We start from the raw sequence: 21,144 nt of genomic DNA, 5'->3' as shown, positions 1-21,144 counted from the left end.
CAAATCACCATAATCACTCACAGGTAAACTTGCATAAGATTTTTGGATTTTTTTTTTTTAAATAGGCAAAAGCAACACAAACATTTTCTTTCATACAGTCTCTCTCCTTAGTCTTGTCAGTGAAAAAGAGGGGGAAAAAAGGAACGCATCATTAAATAAAAACGGTACAGACAGCTTGAATGCTAACTGCGACCATCAGTAAGGATTCGGGACTCCGCTTTGAATTGGTAAACTGCCAGAAAGGACTATTGAAGCTATGTCCAGAAGGGGAATCATCTGCAGTCTGTGTCGGGTCCTGTTTAGCTGCATTAATCCGCTGGCAAGGTGGTTTCAGAAATAAGAAACTTTAAAAAAAAGGGGGCGTGAAGGAGTGTGGCACAGAGCGAATGGGACAGCGGAAGGGTGTGGAGGAGTGTGGCACAGAGCGAATGGGACGGCGGAAGGGCGTGGAGGAGTGTGGCACAGAGCGAATGGGACGGCGGAGGAGCGTGGAGGAGTGTGGCACAGAGCGAATGGGACGGCGGAGGAGCGTGGAGGTGTGTGGCACAGAGCGAATGGAAAGGCGGAGGGGGAGGGGCCTACTCCCAGCCGGTGTCCAGCCTCCGGACGCGCACCTTCTGCTTGTAGTGGTACTCCTTGAGGTGCTCCTTGAGGGCGTTGGGGATGGGCAGCAGGTCGATGCCGTCGTAGGTGGTGCGGCTGCTGATGACGGCGCGGCACACGTGCTGCAGGCTGAAAGGCCGCGTGCGGTGGATGGGGCTGGAGAGCAGCGGCTCGAAGAACATGCACGAGTTTGGGTCCTTGTAGTGCTCCAGCAGGCCCGTGACGGTGGGCGCGTGGAAGACGCTGGGGTCGTGCACGTCGAAGCTGAAGTTGTGGTTCCACTGCTCGATGCGCGCGTGCAGCGAGCGGCCGTAGCGGCGGAAGCTGACGGAGAAGAGGTAGTCCTCCTGGGCCGAGTCGCGCAGCAGGAAGGTGCCCTCGGGCTTGCCCTCCAGCAGCGTCTCCGCCTCGTAGCGGTCCATCACGCCCCAGTAGCAGGGCAGGTTGGTGATCTGCAGCAGGTCCGGCACCAGGCAGTGGATGTAGTCGATCTGTGTGTGGACCCGGTAGCCGTCCTGGGATTTGGGGCGGTCCCCCTCGGCGGTGGCCGCGTTGGCAGGGCTGGCGGCCGCGGCCCCAGAGGCCCCCGGCGGCCCCGCGTCTTGGTCAGAGGGGCCGGAGGAGGCCGGGACAGCGGCGGCGGAGGAGGCGGCCACCTCGTCCAGGGTGTCCAGGCAGCTCTGGAGAAGCAGCTGGTGCTGCTGCTGCTGCTGGAGGAGGAGCTGCTGCTGCTGCTGCTGCTGCTGTTGCTGCTGTTGCTGCTGCTGCTGCTGCTGCAGTGTGGCCCGGTCGTCCCCCGCCAGCTCGTTCATGCCATGCGCCAGCTTGGGCCCCAGCTTATAGAGCGGGTTGATCTGCGCCGTCACCTCGAAGGTGTGGATCTGGGCGTTGGGCGGCGGCTCCACGCCCTGCTCGATGCTGATCCGCCGCCGCTCCCGCAGCCGGTCATCCTCGTCCTCCACCACGGCGGCAAGAGGGGAGCCGGCGCCGCTGCCACCGCCGCCGCCGCTGCCCGCCGCCGCCCCGCCCAGAGTGTCCAGCAGGGCCGGCTGGGAGATGGGCGCCGTGTGCTGCTTGATGAGGTACCACTTCTGTGCCAGCTCCGAGCCCGCCGGGAAGGGGCAGTCGTCCAGCATGAGCTCGCTCAGGTGGATCTTGCGGCGGGAGGCGGCGCTGGAGTTGGAGGAGGAGGAGGCGGAGGGGGAGAGGCCCTGGCCCGAGGAGGCGCTGTGGGACTTGATGGGGAAGCACTGGCCCACCGCGTCCTGGATCTTCTGCCGCAGGGAGCGGCCAGCGCCGGTCTTTCCTGACCCCGCCCCCGCGCCCTCCTCACCTTCACCCACCTCCACCCCCTGCGCTAGCCGTCCGACCCCCGCCTCCTGCAGGACGGGCGTGGCGGCCCCTGGCCCCTGCCACCTCCTGGGCCCCCCCAGCGGCGAGCCCGACCCCCGGTCGCGGGACTCGCGGCCGCTCAGCAGCTCCCCGTACTCGAACCCGTCGCTGACGGGCCGCGCCAGGGCCTGCTCGTGGGACGCCCGGCCCTTCTTCTTGCCCCTCGCGCCCTTGCGGACCGCGCCCCCTTCCCGCCTCTCCTCCGAGCGGCTCTGGCGCACCTTGGGCCGCGCGCCCCGCTCCTTGTCCTTCCCGCGCTCCTCTCCCTCCTGGGGCTGGGACATGGCGGCCTGGGGAACGACCCCTGACCCGGAGCACCGCGAGGTCCCTCCTTCCGAAAACGAGGCGTGTGTGACGTCAGCACCAGGGCTCCGACACAGAGGCAGCACGCAGGTCGTCAGTTGTTGGTCCCACATCCACCCATCCCTGTCAGGATCACAGAGGAAGGTGGCTACAAGACATAGACAACAACTGTGTCAGGTTTGCTACAAAAGTACCAATCATCCAAATGCACCCCAAGCAAACACTCAGGAGTGTTAGGCTTCTACATTCACTTTACACTCTAAAGGTGATCCCTTTTAATAAAACATTTCATATAACACATACTAATAGTTGTATGCATGCATCACTTTGATGAGACTGCAAATTTAAGCAAACATCCCATAAACAGTACAGTGTACCGATTGCTTCGATCTTAGCATATTTATCCCCTCTCATCCGCGACGATGAATACATCCCATTAAGAAAAACACTTTTTAAAAGGTAACGGTCAATGTATTTTACATACCGCCTAGATGCTGCAGTATGCTCAAAAGATGGGCAGAAAGTCCATGAGTTCCGAAGAGTCAGACACTGATGTAACAAACGGCAGCAAGATTGACACGTTAATTGATTTCAGACAGTTACTGTATCACATATTCGCTAACAATTAGCTCATCCTTCATATCCTGACCCAACAGATATTTAACCCTTTAGACATTTAACCCTTTTCAGGAAACATTTTGTATCTTTCTTGTTTTTTTGTGTTTGTTTTTTTTTTTGTTGTTCTTTTTCAGACGGTGAGACTAAATAAAGTTACAAAGAAGGATTACAACAACGGTGCAACATCCTGGCTAGCTACTGTAAGAAACACTGGCTACAGTCACGCAGGGGTAGCAGGTGAAGTGACCGGCTTGCTAGCCAGCCAGCTAAAATTCAATGCGGACGTGCGTAGCTTGTAGCTAGCAGTATGGACTCATCGGAGCGACACTTCCACCCATTGTTCTAGCTCACAATGAAGACATGAAGCTAGTGTTATTTTCTTAACAAAACCAACAACATTTAATAGTAGATATCGTTTAGATGAGTTGGTAAGTCTACCATTTTCTACATAATTAGCCGACAATAGCACCTACGGAAATGTCAGTCACAGCTGCTGGATGTTAGAACTATAGCTAGCTAGCAAGCTAGCCGATACAACAATTTCAAGTCGCATTTTAGTTCAGTTGATGCTAAAAAGCTAGCTGACTATTCACACTAGATTTTACTTCTAAACTCCAAAACAGTCGTATGATGCGACGATGTCATACCACAAACGTAGACTTGTTATTAGATTCAATAATAAGACGTGCAAATTACACAAGCCTACCTTTTGTTATAAACACAACAAATAATGTCAGAAGTACAGTTTGTGGCAACGGGAAACGGACAGCGTCTACTCTTAAAGAGATACGTATACGTGGATTTAAGCTTGTTCTGACCTGATGGCACGTCGTACGACGCCCACTGTTGTGTGGCGGACCAAACTGCATCCATGCGGTTCAAAATTAATCTCTCTGGACTGAAACGGCCCTAACATTTTGCCACTCCCTCTTTGCATTGAATCGAGCAACGCAGCCACTTCGCTGACTATACTCCAACACCCTTACTTCCTTGTACACCCAGAAAGGCTGCTGAATAAACCTGCATAATAATCATTATCAAGTCATTATCAATAATCAAGTGGATATAGATGACTCAGTCATACTGCAATATAATATATAGTCATGACATAAATGTTGTAGTACTTCTTCATGTGTTGCAGTAGACTATAGCATACCTATTATTGTGTTTAGCTTCATCATTTTATCTTCAGTAGTTTCTTTTGGCAGTTTCAGTTTCAGGTAATGCTAATGTGGCTCCACATTTTATCAAATGATATAAACATGAGAGGATCTGTCACGGTTGCTCCAGTTTTGTTTTGCTTAGTTTGCATGTCAGCTGTCATGGATAATTACTGGTTACCTGTGAAAAGTGCACCAACAGGAAAGGAAATCCACTTCACTCTATTGCTTCACAGGACTTTAATGTGTAGCCAGTCATCATACAGAGTACCTTTCCAAGTGATCGACACTGGCAGTCTTGTGCTCATTACAGCATTATCACGCCTGCACTGTATGGGACTGCTACCTACAAAATGCAACAAATGTGAGCAGCTTTCACTCCCACTCCTACATTTTTAACTGACATAAAAATGCCAATGTCGTGTCTATTAATGATGCACAGAGGACCTCGTCTACACACCATACTAAGAATATTTAATTAATTGATAGGAAATTTAATCACATTGTTGAAAGGTTAATTAGTAGCTAATGGAATATATGGCTGGCCTCTGCACTGATCGTCAGCTGTGCATTTTGATTACAAGATTTAGATCTAGATTGGACTGTTCCCCTGAACATCATGGAACTTCAGATCCCCGCTGCAGGTCATTATGAAAAGTTCAGCTGACCCCTGCAGTCAACAGTCATTCAGTACTGGAACATGGAACAGATCAGGGTTTAGAGACTTGAGAACAAAATGGTGCAAGTTTGAATCCCAACGTAATGATTTAGCATCATGTCATCCACATATATACTGTAGCTAAATGAAAGGTGTTAAGATATGTTTGCTTAAAACATGTATTTGCAATAAAGCAATACTCAACACTTTCAGTAACTTTCATTCAAAAAACACACACAACCCACCTTTATCAATGGTGTCACTGGATGAAGAGGCACATGCTAAAGCTGTCCCATTTGATTATTGGTTATCCATAATTAATCATGAAAAAATGGCAGAAATTTTCATTCTGGATACACGAGTCTAAAAATTCCCCAAACTGTAGAAATGTTCTGGGAACAGGCCTTATGTGAATGGTGGCCAGACTTTGGTGTGTACCTGGGAACTACTTCATGTCTACAAATCCAGTACATATTCAAATATGTGTAAATTTTACACACACACTCAACTTCCTGCATTTGGGTGGATGTTGAAGAGGGCCAAATTTTGGTAGACATGCTGTCCCTCTCCTTTAGAAAAGTGGAACAAGACTCAACATGGGTAAATCTGCATTCGCCTATCATTTATGCCATGTTGGATATAAGATTTACTGGATTCCAATGGAGGACATATATTGCATTTCTGTTGAAAAATATTCATTTTGTTTCTTTCTACAGTTCAGTATTTCATGTGACAGATGGAATGTGGTGTTACTTTTTCCACAACCTGTGACCTGACCAGTTGTCCCAGTAAAAGTTTGGTCCATTAGCGTCATACCACCAGTTTGACTACTTTTTCTCCAGCCAGATGACAAAACCCAAGGTGAAAACAAAGTCTATCTTCCAGGCCAGCTAGTCACAAAAATGGTGAACAAGCTGTACCTGAATAAATTCAAATGTAAGATTAACAGATTTCTGAATATGTGTGATATGATTAAGAGTCCAACAGAACAAGGTGACAGGTCACAGATGGATCAAGTTCCAGCTACTCACAGTGGAAGCAGCAAGTAAATGAATGATATCTATTTTAACTGTGGGACTTCTACAGTGTGTAAAGTACTGGTGTCCACTGGAGAACTGTTGGTTCCTGATAACCACAGTAACATCAGTATTAGTACTCAACAAGAGCAACTTATTGTATGGGGATCTACAACCATGTGATATTCCAGGTATCAATCAGCTACTTGTTGAGAGGTAAAACCTTCAGGACCAAGAATGAACACCACTTATTTATGGGGACATTTTTAGGGCCCCTTTCTGACCTTAAGATTCAGCAAAACACATGGTGTACTTTAGACTTTTTTTCAAAGTGCAACTTTAAAATGGGTGAAGAAAAACAAGGAGACAAATATCTTTTTAAATGTATTATAACAAAGGTATGAATTTCCTCAAAATAATATTTCAGACTTCATAAACCAGCAAAACATGAACAATTTTAATAAAAACCTTTAGATTTTTCTTGTTTCCATTCATGTAACTAGCATATCAGGGAAGGGCAATAAAAAAAAAAGAAACAAATACATAAGTGACCCTTTCCCCTCCCTTTCAAAGTAACATATGTGTGTTAAATAATAGTAAATAATTACAACAATAACAATTATAATATTAATGACAATAATAATAAAAGGTTCCACTTCCCACTTTTCAAGGCCGGTAATGCAACCTTATGCCTCTGTCTTTAATGTGTCTCTTTCTTTAACACACAGGAGAGAAACAGCAGTACCAACTTTAAAAGGTAATGATAGGAAAGAAAAAAAAACAAATCTCGCCAACACCAAACACAAAACTGGTGCGTTCCTCTCCTGGGTGCGTAAATCACAGTTGTAGGTCTTCGCTTCTGTTCGAAAAGGCTGCCGCTCTGCAATGCTCCACCTCCCCCACCACCGGGGGGCGGAGGGGGAGGGGCACAGAAGCGGTAGCAAACCAATGAAAGGACCATAGACTTCATAGCACGGGCTGAAATGCACACCTCCAGTACCTTGCGGAGTTCTCGGGCGCCTGGCGGCCGGCGAGAAAGAGAGACGCGGGTCCGTGGAACCTCGTGGAGAGAAGAAAAGTTCTCGTTTCGGTCGCAGCGAGCGAGATCGGGGCCAGGGAAGCCGAAGCTGGGCCCGAGAGAGCACCCGGACGCTGTTCTCAGTAAATCCAGCTGTGAACAGCTCCCGGCGTGCTCCTTCCGAGGCGGGGGCTCCACCCTCCTGCCCCCCTGGTGGCAGCGGTGGCGCCGCGGTCCCGCCCGTTTTCGTATGCCGTCGTTTCGGACAAACAGATGGACGGGCGCTTTAGCTTATATCAATTAAATCGACCCGTCCCTCCGCCGCTTGCCCTTCCCCGATCACTCATTTCTTTCTTTTTTTTTTTTCCTGCGTATTTCTTTTCTTAACAGGGATCAAAACAAAAAAAAAAAATGTACAAAAACACAGGATAAAAGGCACAGCCACATTTGCATTAACAGGTTGGAATTTTTTTTCATTTTCTCTTTTTTTTTTTTTTTTTAACTCTCTCTTATGCATGCAGCAGTAAGGTATACAAATAATTATTAAAGATAGGACAGAGCTCTGCACCTGTTGCCAGTACAAAACACAAACACGTAGCTGCGTTTACACATCGGGGTTCACAATGCGGTACTCATGGTTAGCGGCAGCCCCGCCCTCACTCTACATCGTGTCATCCTGCGTCTCCAGCCCCCCCTCCAGCACAGCTTGAGAACGGGCTCTGTATTCGGGGACTCTTTGGACAGCGGAAAACCAACGGCTCTGGGAGTCCTTTCCAATTTACTCGGGATGTGGCATGAGAAAAATCCTCATGTTCGCCCTCTTCCCCTCCCTCCCAAAAGAAATCAGGCTGTGTTTTTGGCAGAAAGTGAGACTTTACATTTACCCTAAAAATATTGATGAAACGGGGATAGTGATAAGAAGAGAGATGCTAACCATGTTTAAATGAAACTTGGGAAAACATGGTGTGACTTGGTAACGAGACTTATGAATGCGTGATAGTGTGTTAAGCTTCTGTGAACAAACCTCAAACCTCAAATTCTCAATATCGGAGTGGAAAAAAAGAGGGGACAGATAGTGTGCAGTAGCGTTGAATGGTATAATCGTGACATTAACGATGAAAATCAAGGGATGATGAAGCTTGTTTACAATTAGTAAAATTAAAACTGTGCAACCAGTTGCCTGTGATTTTCAACACAACTAATGGCATAATTAATCATGTGAAAAGGCTGGGAAGAATAACTCTAAATTTGATCCCAAAGTGTACTACTACTGATAACAATAATAATGACAGGAAAGCCATTACAAGAGCTGTCCTGAAACTGTGCATCTCAGGAAGGCAATTGTCAATTGGTGGAAATGGTCAAAAGTTCTCAGTATTAGATTATTATATTACCATTTAAGCGCTTTATATTAGTTCTCATCTAATGGATCATAACCAAGTATGACTTCTTGGTAAGTATAAATGGTATATTTTGTAGGCTCGCTGTTTAACTTGTCTGAGAATGATGACATGGGGGGAACACGTACATATGAACATATGTACCAATGAGGGGGGGCAAACAAAAAGAATAGCCATTATAAAAATAAATACTCAAGGTTCCAGTTTTGATTTAACCCCATATGCAGCCACATCTATAGTCTCACAAACCTGTCAGAACACAGTGCCTCTCATGACCTTACTCGCAAACACTTTCTAGCAAATCCAAAGGTGCCAGATAATGCCGTACAAACACAGCATCAAGCTAACAGCATGATGGCGTTCTTTAAGTGATCTGTTTAGACCCCGTTACCACATGAAGCTGGTTTCTTTTTTTTCTATTTAGTAGATGCATTAGTGTCAAATGTAAAGGCAGTTTCAATGAGGGTGGTGGTTCTTTAAACTCACATTGATACAAACGTTTTAACAAAATAAAATTATAAAATAAGCACAGCTCTAAACATGAAAACACAAAAAAATAACAAATTAAACAATCACTAACAACTGTATGCTCATTTGCCTTTACAAAGCAAAGCAATAGCAAAGCGCTAACAAACCAAGCAACTACACAATAGATTTCATAATGTTCTCATGGTTACCAGCCATCGCAATAACAAATGTTATTCATAATAAAATGTATCTAAAATAACATATCTATTTTTGATAAGGGGACCCACCCTTATTTTATACTTTTTTTTCCATTTTGTAGAAATAAATAGTTTACTATAGCCTCTGTAAATAGACTGTGGATGTCCTGTGTATTGAGGCTCTTGCACGCACCGTGATTACCTGTGTCTTCAACATCGGAACGTTGAAAGCAAACAGGCAATCCCTAGCATTTCAAAGACAAAGCTAGCCACTAAGTGCCTGCATCTCTCCCACTGAGGCAGTTTTTTTTAAAAATTTTTTTAACAGGATTCCTTAGCGTTCATTACAGTTAGGTTACCTTTAGTATTTCCGCGAACGCCATCTACATAGCATGCATATATCCCAGCCATACTCCGATCCCAGCCAATGGCTACAACCTCTCCACTGTATTTGGTAGTGACCTCTCTCGGACTGCGGCCAGGTTCAGAAAGTGAAAAGTGTCATTCGAGGTAGCTCTAGTATTCTAAAGGTTCGCTTACTTCTCAGGGTCGCTTTTCGCTTCATCGAACCCACATCGTTCGGGGCGAGAAAACGTGGCAGACTTGCGATAGTACTTTACACGCTAAGTGCGGCGAAGGAATGCTGAACTTCAAAATGGGCAGTGTTTTGGGTTCGGTTTAAGTTTCAGTTCTACGTGTATTTCCAGGTTAGCACTGAGGACGCTGATCCTGCTCCTGAACTCTCTTTTGGTCATAAACAAAATCGAAACCAACAGTGGGCACCGCTGCCCCTCCAGGGCTTTGATGACCTCTCCTGCTTCAGACTAGCTTAACCGGGAGCTTCAAACTTAAACGGCTGCTGACTCAAAGAAAGTTCCAGCAATTGAACTGCCCACAAATGAGGACCATAGTGGCTCACTGCTGGTCTGCACAGTGATGGTGGATAACGGCTTTATAAAATACAAATTTCAATTTTGTTAAGTGTTGCCACACAGTCCACTGAGGGCTGATTGTGTTGATTGTGGGGCCACTGCGGACAGCATAAACTGAACAATGGAGACAAAATGCACTCCTGCTATGTATGCATTTATTCTTCTATATGCACACAAATCCTGACTGTCATAGTCAAGGCTGAAAAGTTTACCCTTTGAAAGTACAACTGGTTGGTAATTTATTCTTTCATAACTCAAATCCACTGTTTTTTTATGTGCTGTCCACTCTCATTAACATACAACTTCCTTTCAAGGAAAAAAAATCAAAACTAATAAATGAATATGCATGCATCCCTTCAGGTTGGACAGTGGAAATGGTACAGCCACTGATCAGTGGCTGGCACCTGCTCTCAAGACACCTCAGTGTTCTGACTTTGAGGGGGGAAAAAAATCAGGATGTTTCATTTATTTCACATTTTGTCTCATCTTTAACAACTTCCAAACACAATTTTGTGTACAAAATGACAAAAGTAACATTTGCTTAACTGTGCTGCTTAAAGTTAAGGTCAATGCACATTATGGTTAGACTGAAGAGAGGCCTACTACTGGAAGAGTTCAAACAATTTTCTTGCTAGTTACATCTGGCATCAGGTTTTCAAAATGCCAATGGTCTTGAAAAGTGGCCTTCTTGCACACAAAGAAAAATCTATGGACTCAAATGTTTGAAATCAAAGACAGTGCTGGATCCACTTTTATCTCCCAAATGCTTTGAAAAGACTGATTTGCAAGCACTTGACAAATAACTGCCTGGGAGTTTTTGAGTCAGACAGTTTTTGAGCCCACTGTCAGGCCAAACTTCAACTGAATATCTGACAGCGATTTTGCAACATCGTCTGTAGTGGTCACGCTTAGAGTGTCATTCATGGAGCAAAAAATGGCATCTTGTCCTAAATCGAGTGCATAGTTTCTTTTGTCAGCTGAATGCAAACAGTCTGCGTTCCAAGCTCCAAATCAAGGCAGCATGAGTGTCCAGTCCCAGGCCCATCTGATGTCATTTCACCTCAGACTCAAATTCAATGTCAGAGGTATTCAGAACAAATGAAACATCAAAGCTGCTCTGCACAAAAAAAAATCTCTAGCCACGCTACAGTCTATGGTCATGTGACTTCGGCATTACAACAAAGCAAAACTCAGAGGAGCCCCGTGGTGTTGTGAGAGGATTTACGCTAAACAGAACCCTCAAAAAAAAACTCAACCCTCACTGTGGGCCTTTAAGAGCTTCTCCATCTACAGTGGTGAGTGGAATCTGCCATGTCAGATTTAGGAGTCGAGTACCTACAGGGTTTGGTGGACAATTCTGATGATGTACCAAAGATGGAGCGATCAAAATGGCACATCTGGCGGTGTTAAAACAGGAACACTGTTTTACTGCTGGCGGAGATCTGCCAGGGCGACCCGGCCAGCAGTGTAACTGTGTCACAACAGAGAGCGACGGTCATGCAGGGAAACCAAGGAAAAGCAAGGAAGCCAATTTCGCCTCATGTTGCCTTGAGCAAATGTTTGGGAGAAGAACCCAGTAAAGAAAGACAAGGGCCATGTTCTAAAAGGACCCTTGGAACTAAATTTAAACCCTGCATGACTGCGAGAAAAAGGGGCTGCACGATTTAACAACAGGGTATTGCCATCTGTGGGGTGCTGAGATAATGGGCAAAAAAAAAACTTGTACAGGGCTCTGAGACAACCAACAAGCGCATACAGCCAAGGCGTTCAGCAGATCGCACAGTAAACACTTCAGGGCCAGACAGGGCTTCACACACCTGAAGCCACCGATCCCGCAAAAGGTACGAACTGTGCACGCAAGCACAATCGTTGCCAGCGCTGAACGGCAAACGATAGTAAAAAAATTTAAGTGCCCTGACGTACAGTGCTGTACAAACATCCCAAGAATCGCGAGCTCGCGCGCGCGGTGAAATTAGACACCCCCTTCCCGTCTCGCCACCGCTTCAGCACTTTGAGCCACCGTCGATGACCCAGTTTCTCTTCGAACTTCAAAGGAGACGCCGCTCCCTCAATTAGTTCGAGAACGAGCCCGTTTTCCCCGCTCTGTTCCGCTCTCTCCCATCAAACCGCTTCATTATTGTCTGAAGCGCACACAGCGCAATTTACATTTGATCACAGCAAATGAAGCCTGGCTTATCAGCAGGCGACAGACTGCATTTAGCGGGCCCGGAGGAGGCAGCCAGATGGCTCGCCCTCGGTGAAGTGCCAGTCCCTGGCGAGAGGGTCCCCCCACAGTCAAAGTTCTCTGTGGCCGGGGTTTGCTGAAAGGGCACCCGGGGTCGCTGGCAGAAAAAAAAAGATTCATTTCCTCTTGTATTTCATGGACAATGTTTACATTTAACTAAAGCTTGCAAATTAATTTCAAGTTCTCATGAAGAAAGGTTTTCGCGTATTTGGATATTTGAAAATAAAACCCAGAGAAGGTATCATGTTGGACATGCCAAATGCATGCCAAGTAGACAGCCTTTAAAAGGCAAAGGAGAACTTGTTCTGTCCAGCCATAGGCGCTCTTTAACACAGTACCTCTCTGATGGTTTTGTTAATGTCCCCACATTAGCTGAACGCGTATCTATTGTTTGTGTAAACAAATTTCAACTTGACGTGACCGGTTACATAGTGAATTCCTGTTGCTGAAGTCAAAAATTGTAACTGAGAGCTTACTCGCACAATAAAGAGCAGCGATTTGCTCAAACGCCTGCAAGTACATGACCACGACCCACGTTTGAGAGCAGCATTTTGCATTGGATTGGGATGGAATGAAAAGACATGAATGGAACCCTCTCGGGCTATGGCTGTATGTTCCTGTCTGCACATCAAATCTCACCTACCCGTGCCACCCGATAGCTAACCAAAAAAAAAAAAAGTCACCATCTCATTTTCAACAGATATCTACAACTGGTAAACATCATACTCTTCTTCGTTTTCTCCTTTGCGCTGTATCGAAATGAGTCAGGGCTGAAGGATAAGGGACTTCCAGTTCACCGGAGGTGGTGTTTACTTGATCAAAAATATCAGGAATTTTCAAAGGGGTAAAGGGAGGTCTCTCCAAGTTAAGCCACAGCAACATAAACTCAGGAAACATTTTCTTCCCTTCAACCCAAACACACACACACACACACACACACACACACACACACACAAAATCCAATTTATATGCACTGCACAAACTGGAAGGGTTGACTGATACCCGTTTGATCGCTGGAAGCCGGAACGCACAATTTAAAAAGACTTCTCTGTCTTATCAGACAATGGTCCCCTTTCAAGTGCACAATGAACCGGTATTCAGGCGACAGGCTGCGGAACCGGCTGCGTCCAGCTTACACCATCTGCACTTTTCTCTCTACTCTCATATCATTGGCCCAGAATGACAGACAGGCACACGCCCTCAATGCCCCCAACTACAGCTGACTGGGTCAAGGTGGGTGACGTGGAGCTCCGAGATGGGACATTCGTTCTGCGTACGCGAGAATCATCAAAAACAGGGAATGGGCCTTTAGCGCCTTTAACCTCACAACTTTTTTTCGAAGCTAGAAATTTTAAAGAAACAAGCCTACACTCGGACCTGCTGGTGTATCGCCGCTGTTGTGTCTACGCCCTTTGTGCTCAACGTTCAAACATTTTTTGGTGCCCTGCTGGTAGCTAAAAACAGCCATGAATGTGTTGCCCGAACAGTGTACTAGCCAAGATCGTTTCATAAACAAAACAAAAAAATTAAGTTCTAAACCAAAACGACAGAAATCTGAGTCGTGTGGTGTGAAATCTTGTCTACTTATGCACAAATGGAATATTAAGGCCCAATCTGTATAAATATCTGCTCTGATACGATGATGTCTTTAGGTTTTAAGACAAATTTATTTCTGATTGAAAAACCCCAATAAACAACAGTGATCTAGAATAATTGAAACAATAGCATCACATGAAAGAAGTGCCAATGAGAGTATATTAAAGCGGTCTGCTTAATCATATCTGGACACTGGGGTTTAAATGTAGGAAGAGATGTGGAAGTGGGTAATTATTCAATTCTGACCGGCAGAAACAGATTCTTAGCAATTCATTCTTAGCAATAGAGAAGGGGTCAGAAGGTATAGAATGTATTTATTTTTCTTGTTTCTCTACCAAAAAAGTGCAGGATCATTACTTTGACTTTTCAACATACCTATGGAAAATAAACCTGTCATCCCTATCAATGAGATGTCACACTCATTCCCAAAAGGTCCAAATATCACCAGCCCTTATTGATATCATGGAGGGTTCTAAATGCAAAAAATTCCTCTTTACCATTCCCCTTAAACGCTGGGTAGCTAAACCAAAAAGCTGACAAAGCTGACACTGGCTGCGTGTTTCAACTTGTTTTTTTTCCCATTTGCTATAGTTTTGACAATTATTGAGAGTTTAAATATATGTTGCCTTCCCCCCTAAAGAGAATTATAGGAGGCACAAGGAAACCTTGTGTTTCTCTGCACTGAGGAATGGAGGCAAAGGGGGTGGGGGGGGGTGAACGGGTGCAAAAGGACCTGTTTAAGCTCTTTATAAAGTCTCTCAGAATGCACCACGGCACTCTGTATCAAAACTACTCCACCCCTCCCATTCTGAGGCTACTCAAACACCTTGTGTTTTGAATTTATGCTGGGATGAAAAGGAAGGAGCAATTTGGGTACAAAAACCCTTAAGACAGCACCAGTCCTCCTCTTTTCTCACAGACCTCTGCTTCAGTGACAGCAGCTGAACCAGCAAAAAAAAAAAAAAGAATCTGACACAAGATCTCCCACCCATTTCAGACCTGCCGTCTTTCTCTCGTTATGCAATGGGCCTGCAGAGGGAGACACCGAGCAGTTTGGAAACTAAACAATTTAGCATTCAAACTCTCTTGCAAATCTTTCTTCTCTTCTCTCACATAATATCATAGTAATCTGTATTCCATTTATAATAAACCTTAGTTAAGTATAATAAAGTAGAAAAATATCAGAGAACATATACATAGTTAGTTTTTGACTTTTTGTAGTGACCATTATGTTTGTGTTCTGATTTTCGTCCTGTGCCCAACAGCCAGTCAGGATTCAGTTATAAAGTGAAGTATAGGTTTTTTGTTTTAATGGATAATTTTTTTTTTTAATTTTCATATTGTCGATGTTCTGTCCATTCCATCTGTAGGGAGGGAGGAGGGAAAAGAAGGGATAAGGGAGAAAAGAAGAGATGCCCATTTAAAACATTACCACACAGCTTTTGAGAGGCAGCCTAACACTCACTGACCCAGCAACACATAAGCACAAGACATGTTTCACACAAACTTTTGTGAGTGTTTCTTCAAAAACATTTTAATATGCTGATTAATGATCAATGGTTAATTTTTTTCCCTCAAATGATCATTTTATATATTTATACACTTCACACTAAGGTATATATATGTCTGTACTTCATGCGATATTATTGTAACAGCTTTGCAAGAATTGCATTTATTATTGATATATAATGTGCAATTGTGTGTGTAGTGAAAGTTTCCACATTTTTATTTATTTATTTATTTATTTTACTTTTATGAAACCCCTTCTCCTGGTTCAATATGGTTAGCAGTCAATATACCAATTAAAAATATGACAAGACACAGAAAGGCCAATGCCAATGTGACTATGCAATGTCCCTGAATTAGAGAATTTTTACCTTCAGTGAGGAACCAAAAGAGTGCCCTGGTATTTAACATAGTATTAGGTGTGGAAAGACGAGAATTTAACAATTTTTTTGGAAACACCTGTTATCAAACAAAAAGGTCTTGATCCAGAATCAGGGTTTCCAATTCTTTTAAACGTGAAAGGCCAGCCAATCAGATCATGCGGAACGTGACCACTGGGTGGGTCAGACAGCAGTAGGACAGCGTCAGGGCTACACTCTGACGGCCCGGTTTGCGTGAAGGTCAGTCACTGCAATGGGGGGGGGGGGGCGTGGCGCGGTGAGAGAGGGCCGGACAGGGGCCTGTTGGGTGCACTCACCCCCTAAGGCGTGCTCCGTCATACTGAGGCACAGGGACTCCAGCGTGGGGTTGATCTCCAGATCTGTCCCCGGAACTTGGCATTCTGCAGACGGTGGGAGAGAGCATCAGTGGTGCGCGCTTCGGGATGACGCGTTACATACGCGGTTTTGCCACAGCGGGGCGGGTAAAGAGGAACCGGGGGCTCACCTGGCTGCTGGAACAGGAGCATGGTCTGTGGGGATGTGTGGACGGGGAGCGAGTGGGTCCTCTGTACTGAGCTGCGGCTCTGGCTGGGCATGCTGTTGCTGCCGCCGGGGTTAGCAAACCACAGGTTCTGCAGGGAGAGAAGCAACACAGACACAGTTTTCACCCAACAATTCCCCTCCATGCCTAGTTGTATAACTGTATTCTGTCACTGTGTAACAAAGTACCCTACATTGCCCTCATAACAATTTACTGGGAACTTGTTCATATATGTACATCAGGTTTATAAAGTGTCATTACATTCTGCAAAGGTAAATAAATGAACAATATTTTTAAAAAATAAAGATAATGCTCCCCTGGATTGCCTGGGGTGACTACTGCAATCAAACAAATACTAAATCCCAAAAATGATGCTCTCATTTTCACATTACCTTACAATATAAATGTAGCAGGTTTTTGTTCCCAAGCATTTTGCAATGAGAAAAATTCATCTCCCACAGTTTTTTTTACCATATTTTAAAATAATTGCAATGTTGATTAAACCTGCCATTTCACTGGTACAACTAATTCTCATGTGGAAAGTTAAGAAAATGTACATTCTTCTTTTAGGATAATTTTGTGATAAAGTTTTTTCTAGAAGAAAAAACTAGAAAATCTAGATAAGAAGTTCTAGTGAAACAGAAAAATTCAGTTTTTGCTGAATTATCCTAAATTAACACTGAATACTGACTGAGGTTTTCCTGGGTTCTCCTGATATTAAAGATTACTGAAAAGAGTATATATATATATATATATATATATATATATATATATATATATATATATATGTATATATATATTTTTTTTTTCCCCCTCAACTGGCACTCATCTGCTGGGCTAGCTGACACCAAAGACCGCCATGGTAATGGTAGCGGTTTTCCTGGAGTGGGACTGACCTGTCGGCCCTGGCCGCCCAACGCAGGGCTGGTGAGGGTGTGGCGGGGGGAGGCGCCCCCGATGCCGCCCGGGCTCATCAGCCCCATCCTGCTCGGGGGCAGCCCGCGGGGGGGCATCTGGAACTGCCTCTGGCCCCTCCTCCCCAGCCCTCCGCCCACAGAGCCCGCTGTGGGGAGGGAGTTGGACCCATACGCCCAGCTGGAGGGGGGTGGTCAGAGAGAGGGAAGTTAAGAGTCACAAACTTAAGAGTGATCTCAGACACACAAAGAACTGGAGGGACTGGTGAAGCCACAGGGGATGAGGAGTGATGGAAACATATACAGCGACTGCCTCCCAGCATGGTAAGTGAAACTCCACTCTGTCCAAGTGAGTCGAGACAGGGCTTCGAGGGACTTCAAATGTCCTTTCATTGGTTTAGCAATTTCACTCGAGGCTGTTACTCTGTCTCAGTCACTCGTGCGCACACACACGCACGCGCGCATGCGCACACACAGACACACGATTTAATGGTACTGCTTCAGACCTGAGCTGTGGAGAAATGTTTCAATCCCACTAGGTACCCCATTTGAGACGGTTTGGGACAGGTTCGGCCCCCTCACCCTTTCTGTCGGTACACGGGCATGTCCAGCATGGATTTCCGAGGGAACAGGCGGAGCAGCTTTAGCACCTGCTGCTTCCAGGACACCAGCCTCTTCTTCTGGGTCTCTGTGAAAGCCTGTAGCAGGAGGGGAAATATCCGTGTGAAGGAGTCCTTCACTTGTCCCCTACAAACTGAACATTGTTAACTGTTCGCTTGGGTTAATTATTAAAAAGCGAAACGTTCAAGGGCTCTTTGTCTTCAACCCAGTTCAAACTTACCAACAGCAGATCTTGTTTTATCAAGTGCATCCAAATCTGTAAAATGTTAATTGTGTAGCTGTTTGTCAATGTAATTATCTGCGTGCATGTGAAGCCAGCCATTGGTTAATGGACCACACCTGCCTAATCAGAGGTGCCTGAAATACAGGTGTGTCAGTGAGGCTAGGAGCCTTTTGTGAGCAGCTTGTGGTGCTTGTGTCAAAGGCTGGGTTTCTTTGCTCACGACAGAGCAGCAATGTGGCAGGGCTTGTAACTGAAGGGTTGTCGGTTCAATTCCCTGCTAGGGCACTGCCATTGTATGCCTGAGCAAGATACCTAACACAAAAAATTGCCTCACTTAATAGCCAGCTGTATAAATGAAGACATGTAAAAACTGCAAGCTACGTAAGTCACTCTGGATAAATGACAATTTAATGCTTTGCATTTTAAAATAACTTATTTGGTTGTTTTGTAAGTTTGTTCCTTCTGTTTTGTGAGAAGTGTTGGCCAGCTTCCTCACAATCCAGGAACCAAGTGTGTTTGTGTATCCTTTTCTGGCTTTTTTACTGCTTTTAAAACAACTTTTCAGTTTGAAAAAATGTGTTCATTTTCATTCAACAAGCATTCTGGGAGGATCCAATGTTGGAACCTGACAATTTCACCTGCCATCACAGCTTAAAAGTCTGCTGCTCCAGAGGCCTGACATTATTATTTTGATAAGTATTGTCAACAAAGAAGAAATTCTTTACCAAATGGAGAAAACTAACTGCGCTGTTCAGCAAAAAGGCAAGCACAGAACCCATGCAGGGGACAGAGGACATAGTTACACTGATAAGAATGAAACCATTTAAAAAAAAATCTCCACCCTTCTAGAGAACCTTAGTAGCCTAAGCGAAATTCTCAGGACAAAGCTCCCAGCGTAGACAATGATTTGCGAAATCCATGACAGCGACAGCCTTCTGACTGACCATGAATTTAATGCTGAGGCTTTTCTAATGTACCTTTAGCATGCTAAGACTTGAACAACATGTAAATCGAAAATGTCTTGCTGTGCCAGTTGAACACCGGTCAGTTTGCTAAACCTGAGAAAGCCTATCTTGCTACTTCTGTGGGAAAGTCTCACCTCATGACTCAGACACTTCTCAATAAGCTGCAGGTAGCAGCTGATGTTCTCCTCGTCTGGCCTGGACACCAGCAGTTGAGTGCACACTATGGGACAAAGCAAGGAGGCCGCTCAGCATGATACAACAGAAATAAATATTACCAAAAGCAAGGTGTAACTCTTCTGCAACCTCTACCACACTGAGCTGAATTCGCAAGTACATGAGAATAATCAGTGAAAAATTGCAGTATGCTGTTGAACCTAGAAACCCTCTCCATCTGCCACCTGAATACACAAGAGTATAAAAACACACTAACAAGATCAAACATGCAAACAAGCACATGTTTAAACCAAAAAATAGTTTTTTCCCTGAAGAGTGTCTTGTGAGACATCTTACATGAGTCAAAGTGGGATTCTTGGAACCAATCACCTCACAGACAAAGCCAATTACAGTCAGAAGTGTGTCAGAGTGGGATGCACTGAGCTGCTCACTTTGCTGACAGTTACAGTGCCTGACAAATTTTCAGAACTGCTCTGAAAGACTTCTGAAATTTAAAATTGCATTTAAAATTTCAACATTCTGTTTGGGGGAAAAAAATCCTGACATGTCCTTACTTGTCTGAGAAGAGTGACACTAGAGCTGTGAGCACACCAGCCCCCTGCATACACATGTATTTATCAGCACATATTGAGAAGTACCCAACCTTGAGATATTACAGCTAACATCTATCTTTTTGACGTGCTTCACAGGTCTTCCGGATTGGCACAATCTGACCTCTCTGCCGGCTCACCTTTGCCCATGACACGGGTGAACTGGCCAGCAATGTCTCCATCCGAGATGGGCGCGGCCGAGGACTCCCCGTCGCAGGGCGGGGGGTTGTGTGACTGGAAGGCCTCGGCGGCTGCGCCGTCCTTGTCCTCCCCGGCCTTGGGGCTCTTCTCGGAGGGCGGGGCGCTGGGCTCCGCCTCCTTCTGGGCAGTGGCAAGATGGGAGTAGGCCTTGATAGGTGTGATGATGATCTGCTGGAGCTCCTGTAGGGCGTTCCGGAGGTTTCCTCCCTCCAGGATGTCCTGTAAAAGGCGCAAGAAGCAAGGAGAAGGAGCACAACAGCTTAAAATCTCACCCGAAGGGCCGGGGCTGGTAAACACTCTTGGCATGCATCTTTCTCAATACCTACTGATATCATGTACTAATCCAGCACATTCGTCAATGTAGGCATATCTGTCTACAGGGAAAGAAGAAAAATGTGTGTAGGATTTGCTAATCAATGAGCATGGCCCTACTTATCAACCAAAACTACTCTGCATGGCAGCTTCATGAACTAATACGGCCATACCGATCACAGTGGTCAGGGAACCTGACAGATCAGCTGTCCAAAGGTGCGTTCAAACCAGATCCTACAGATCAGTCCGGCCCCGTGAGAGCGCGGATCTGACAAGAACCTTGGAGAAACGACTGAGATTCATTTTAAGTTATGGCATCATTTAGCCTGGTCAAAACGTGCTCTGGTGCTGTGCTGAGGTGGCTGACTGCTCGGCATTCTGGGGGAAAAAGGGGCTGACCATGACGGCCTTCCACTGCTTTCCGGGCTTCTCAGACTGCATGCCCTGACATTAAGCTCCTAAAGAGCTGCCCTACACAATGTCTGCTGTCGTCAACAGTTTTAAAGTTGAGAGAGGCGTACCCTCTTAAGGATAAAACACTGGTTTATATCAATTTCCACGAAAAAACTGACCAAGACTATTTTTAGAACCATTAAGGTACAAACTCGGATCGTCTGATACACCTACGACAAGGATTTCAGTATCAAAAATTCCACAGCAATACCAGGAAAGGAAATCCCAAAATAAAACAATGTGGACTTTAAATGGGGCCAGTATACACCTGTAAGACTTTCTCCAAAAGCCCTTACATACACAGCCTCCACGCCACCTCAACTGTTCTCGGCACGCAACGCTACGAGCTCGCCCATGTTATGGTAGTCTCGCTTACCCCCCTTCCTGCCATAACTTCACACGGGGAGGAATTTTATAAGCTACATACTGAAGTGGATTTGCACAGGTGTTCCTCTGCCCAGCAATGTCTCAAGTAACACTTAGTTTGCAGTTGCCCCGCTGTTCCGAAACACGGCCTAGCGGGAAGCTTGTAGAGCAGGGTGTGGACGGAATAAGGGATTGAATGACGGGGCACGCCAGACAACACAAACTCAACCTGAATTTGTCACATATTTTCGCTCTGCATTCAATTCGGCCGCTCGTTAAGCCGCCGGCCGGA

The 21,144-nt window shown here is 45.5% G+C and overlaps 2 protein-coding genes across 2 annotated transcripts in view; both read right to left on the bottom strand.

Moving 5' to 3' along the window:
* Window positions 1–494: 494 nt before the first annotated feature.
* On the bottom strand, window positions 495–3,692 carry socs9 (suppressor of cytokine signaling 9). The gene is made up of 3 exons (XM_036536692.1): window positions 3,623–3,692; window positions 2,783–2,847; window positions 495–2,446 (listed from the first exon to the last, which is right to left on the bottom strand). Exon 3 carries the CDS (start codon window positions 2,409–2,411, stop codon window positions 579–581), a length of 1,833 nt encoding a protein of 610 aa, XP_036392585.1. The 5' UTR covers window positions 2,412–2,446; window positions 2,783–2,847; window positions 3,623–3,692; the 3' UTR covers window positions 495–578.
* Window positions 3,693–13,017: 9,325 nt separating this feature from the next.
* The window catches only part of LOC118783438 (protein Smaug homolog 2), a 28,480-nt gene continuing 20,353 nt past the window's right edge, over window positions 13,018–21,144 (bottom strand). Inside the window, exons 6-12 of the mRNA XM_036537310.1 lie at window positions 19,661–19,940; window positions 18,891–18,976; window positions 17,530–17,645; window positions 16,930–17,128; window positions 15,998–16,124; window positions 15,810–15,893; window positions 13,018–14,970 (exon numbers count right to left, since the gene is read on the bottom strand). Coding sequence (XP_036393203.1) covers window positions 14,942–14,970; window positions 15,810–15,893; window positions 15,998–16,124; window positions 16,930–17,128; window positions 17,530–17,645; window positions 18,891–18,976; window positions 19,661–19,940 — 921 coding nt within the window. The 3' untranslated portion in view covers window positions 13,018–14,941. The remainder of the gene's footprint in view (window positions 14,971–15,809; window positions 15,894–15,997; window positions 16,125–16,929; window positions 17,129–17,529; window positions 17,646–18,890; window positions 18,977–19,660; window positions 19,941–21,144) is intronic.

This window comes from Megalops cyprinoides, chromosome 9 (assembly GCF_013368585.1).
Source record: "Megalops cyprinoides isolate fMegCyp1 chromosome 9, fMegCyp1.pri, whole genome shotgun sequence".
In the NCBI taxonomy this organism is placed as follows: Eukaryota; Metazoa; Chordata; class Actinopteri; order Elopiformes; family Megalopidae; genus Megalops; species Megalops cyprinoides.
This window is presented reverse-complemented; position numbering and strand designations above follow the sequence as displayed.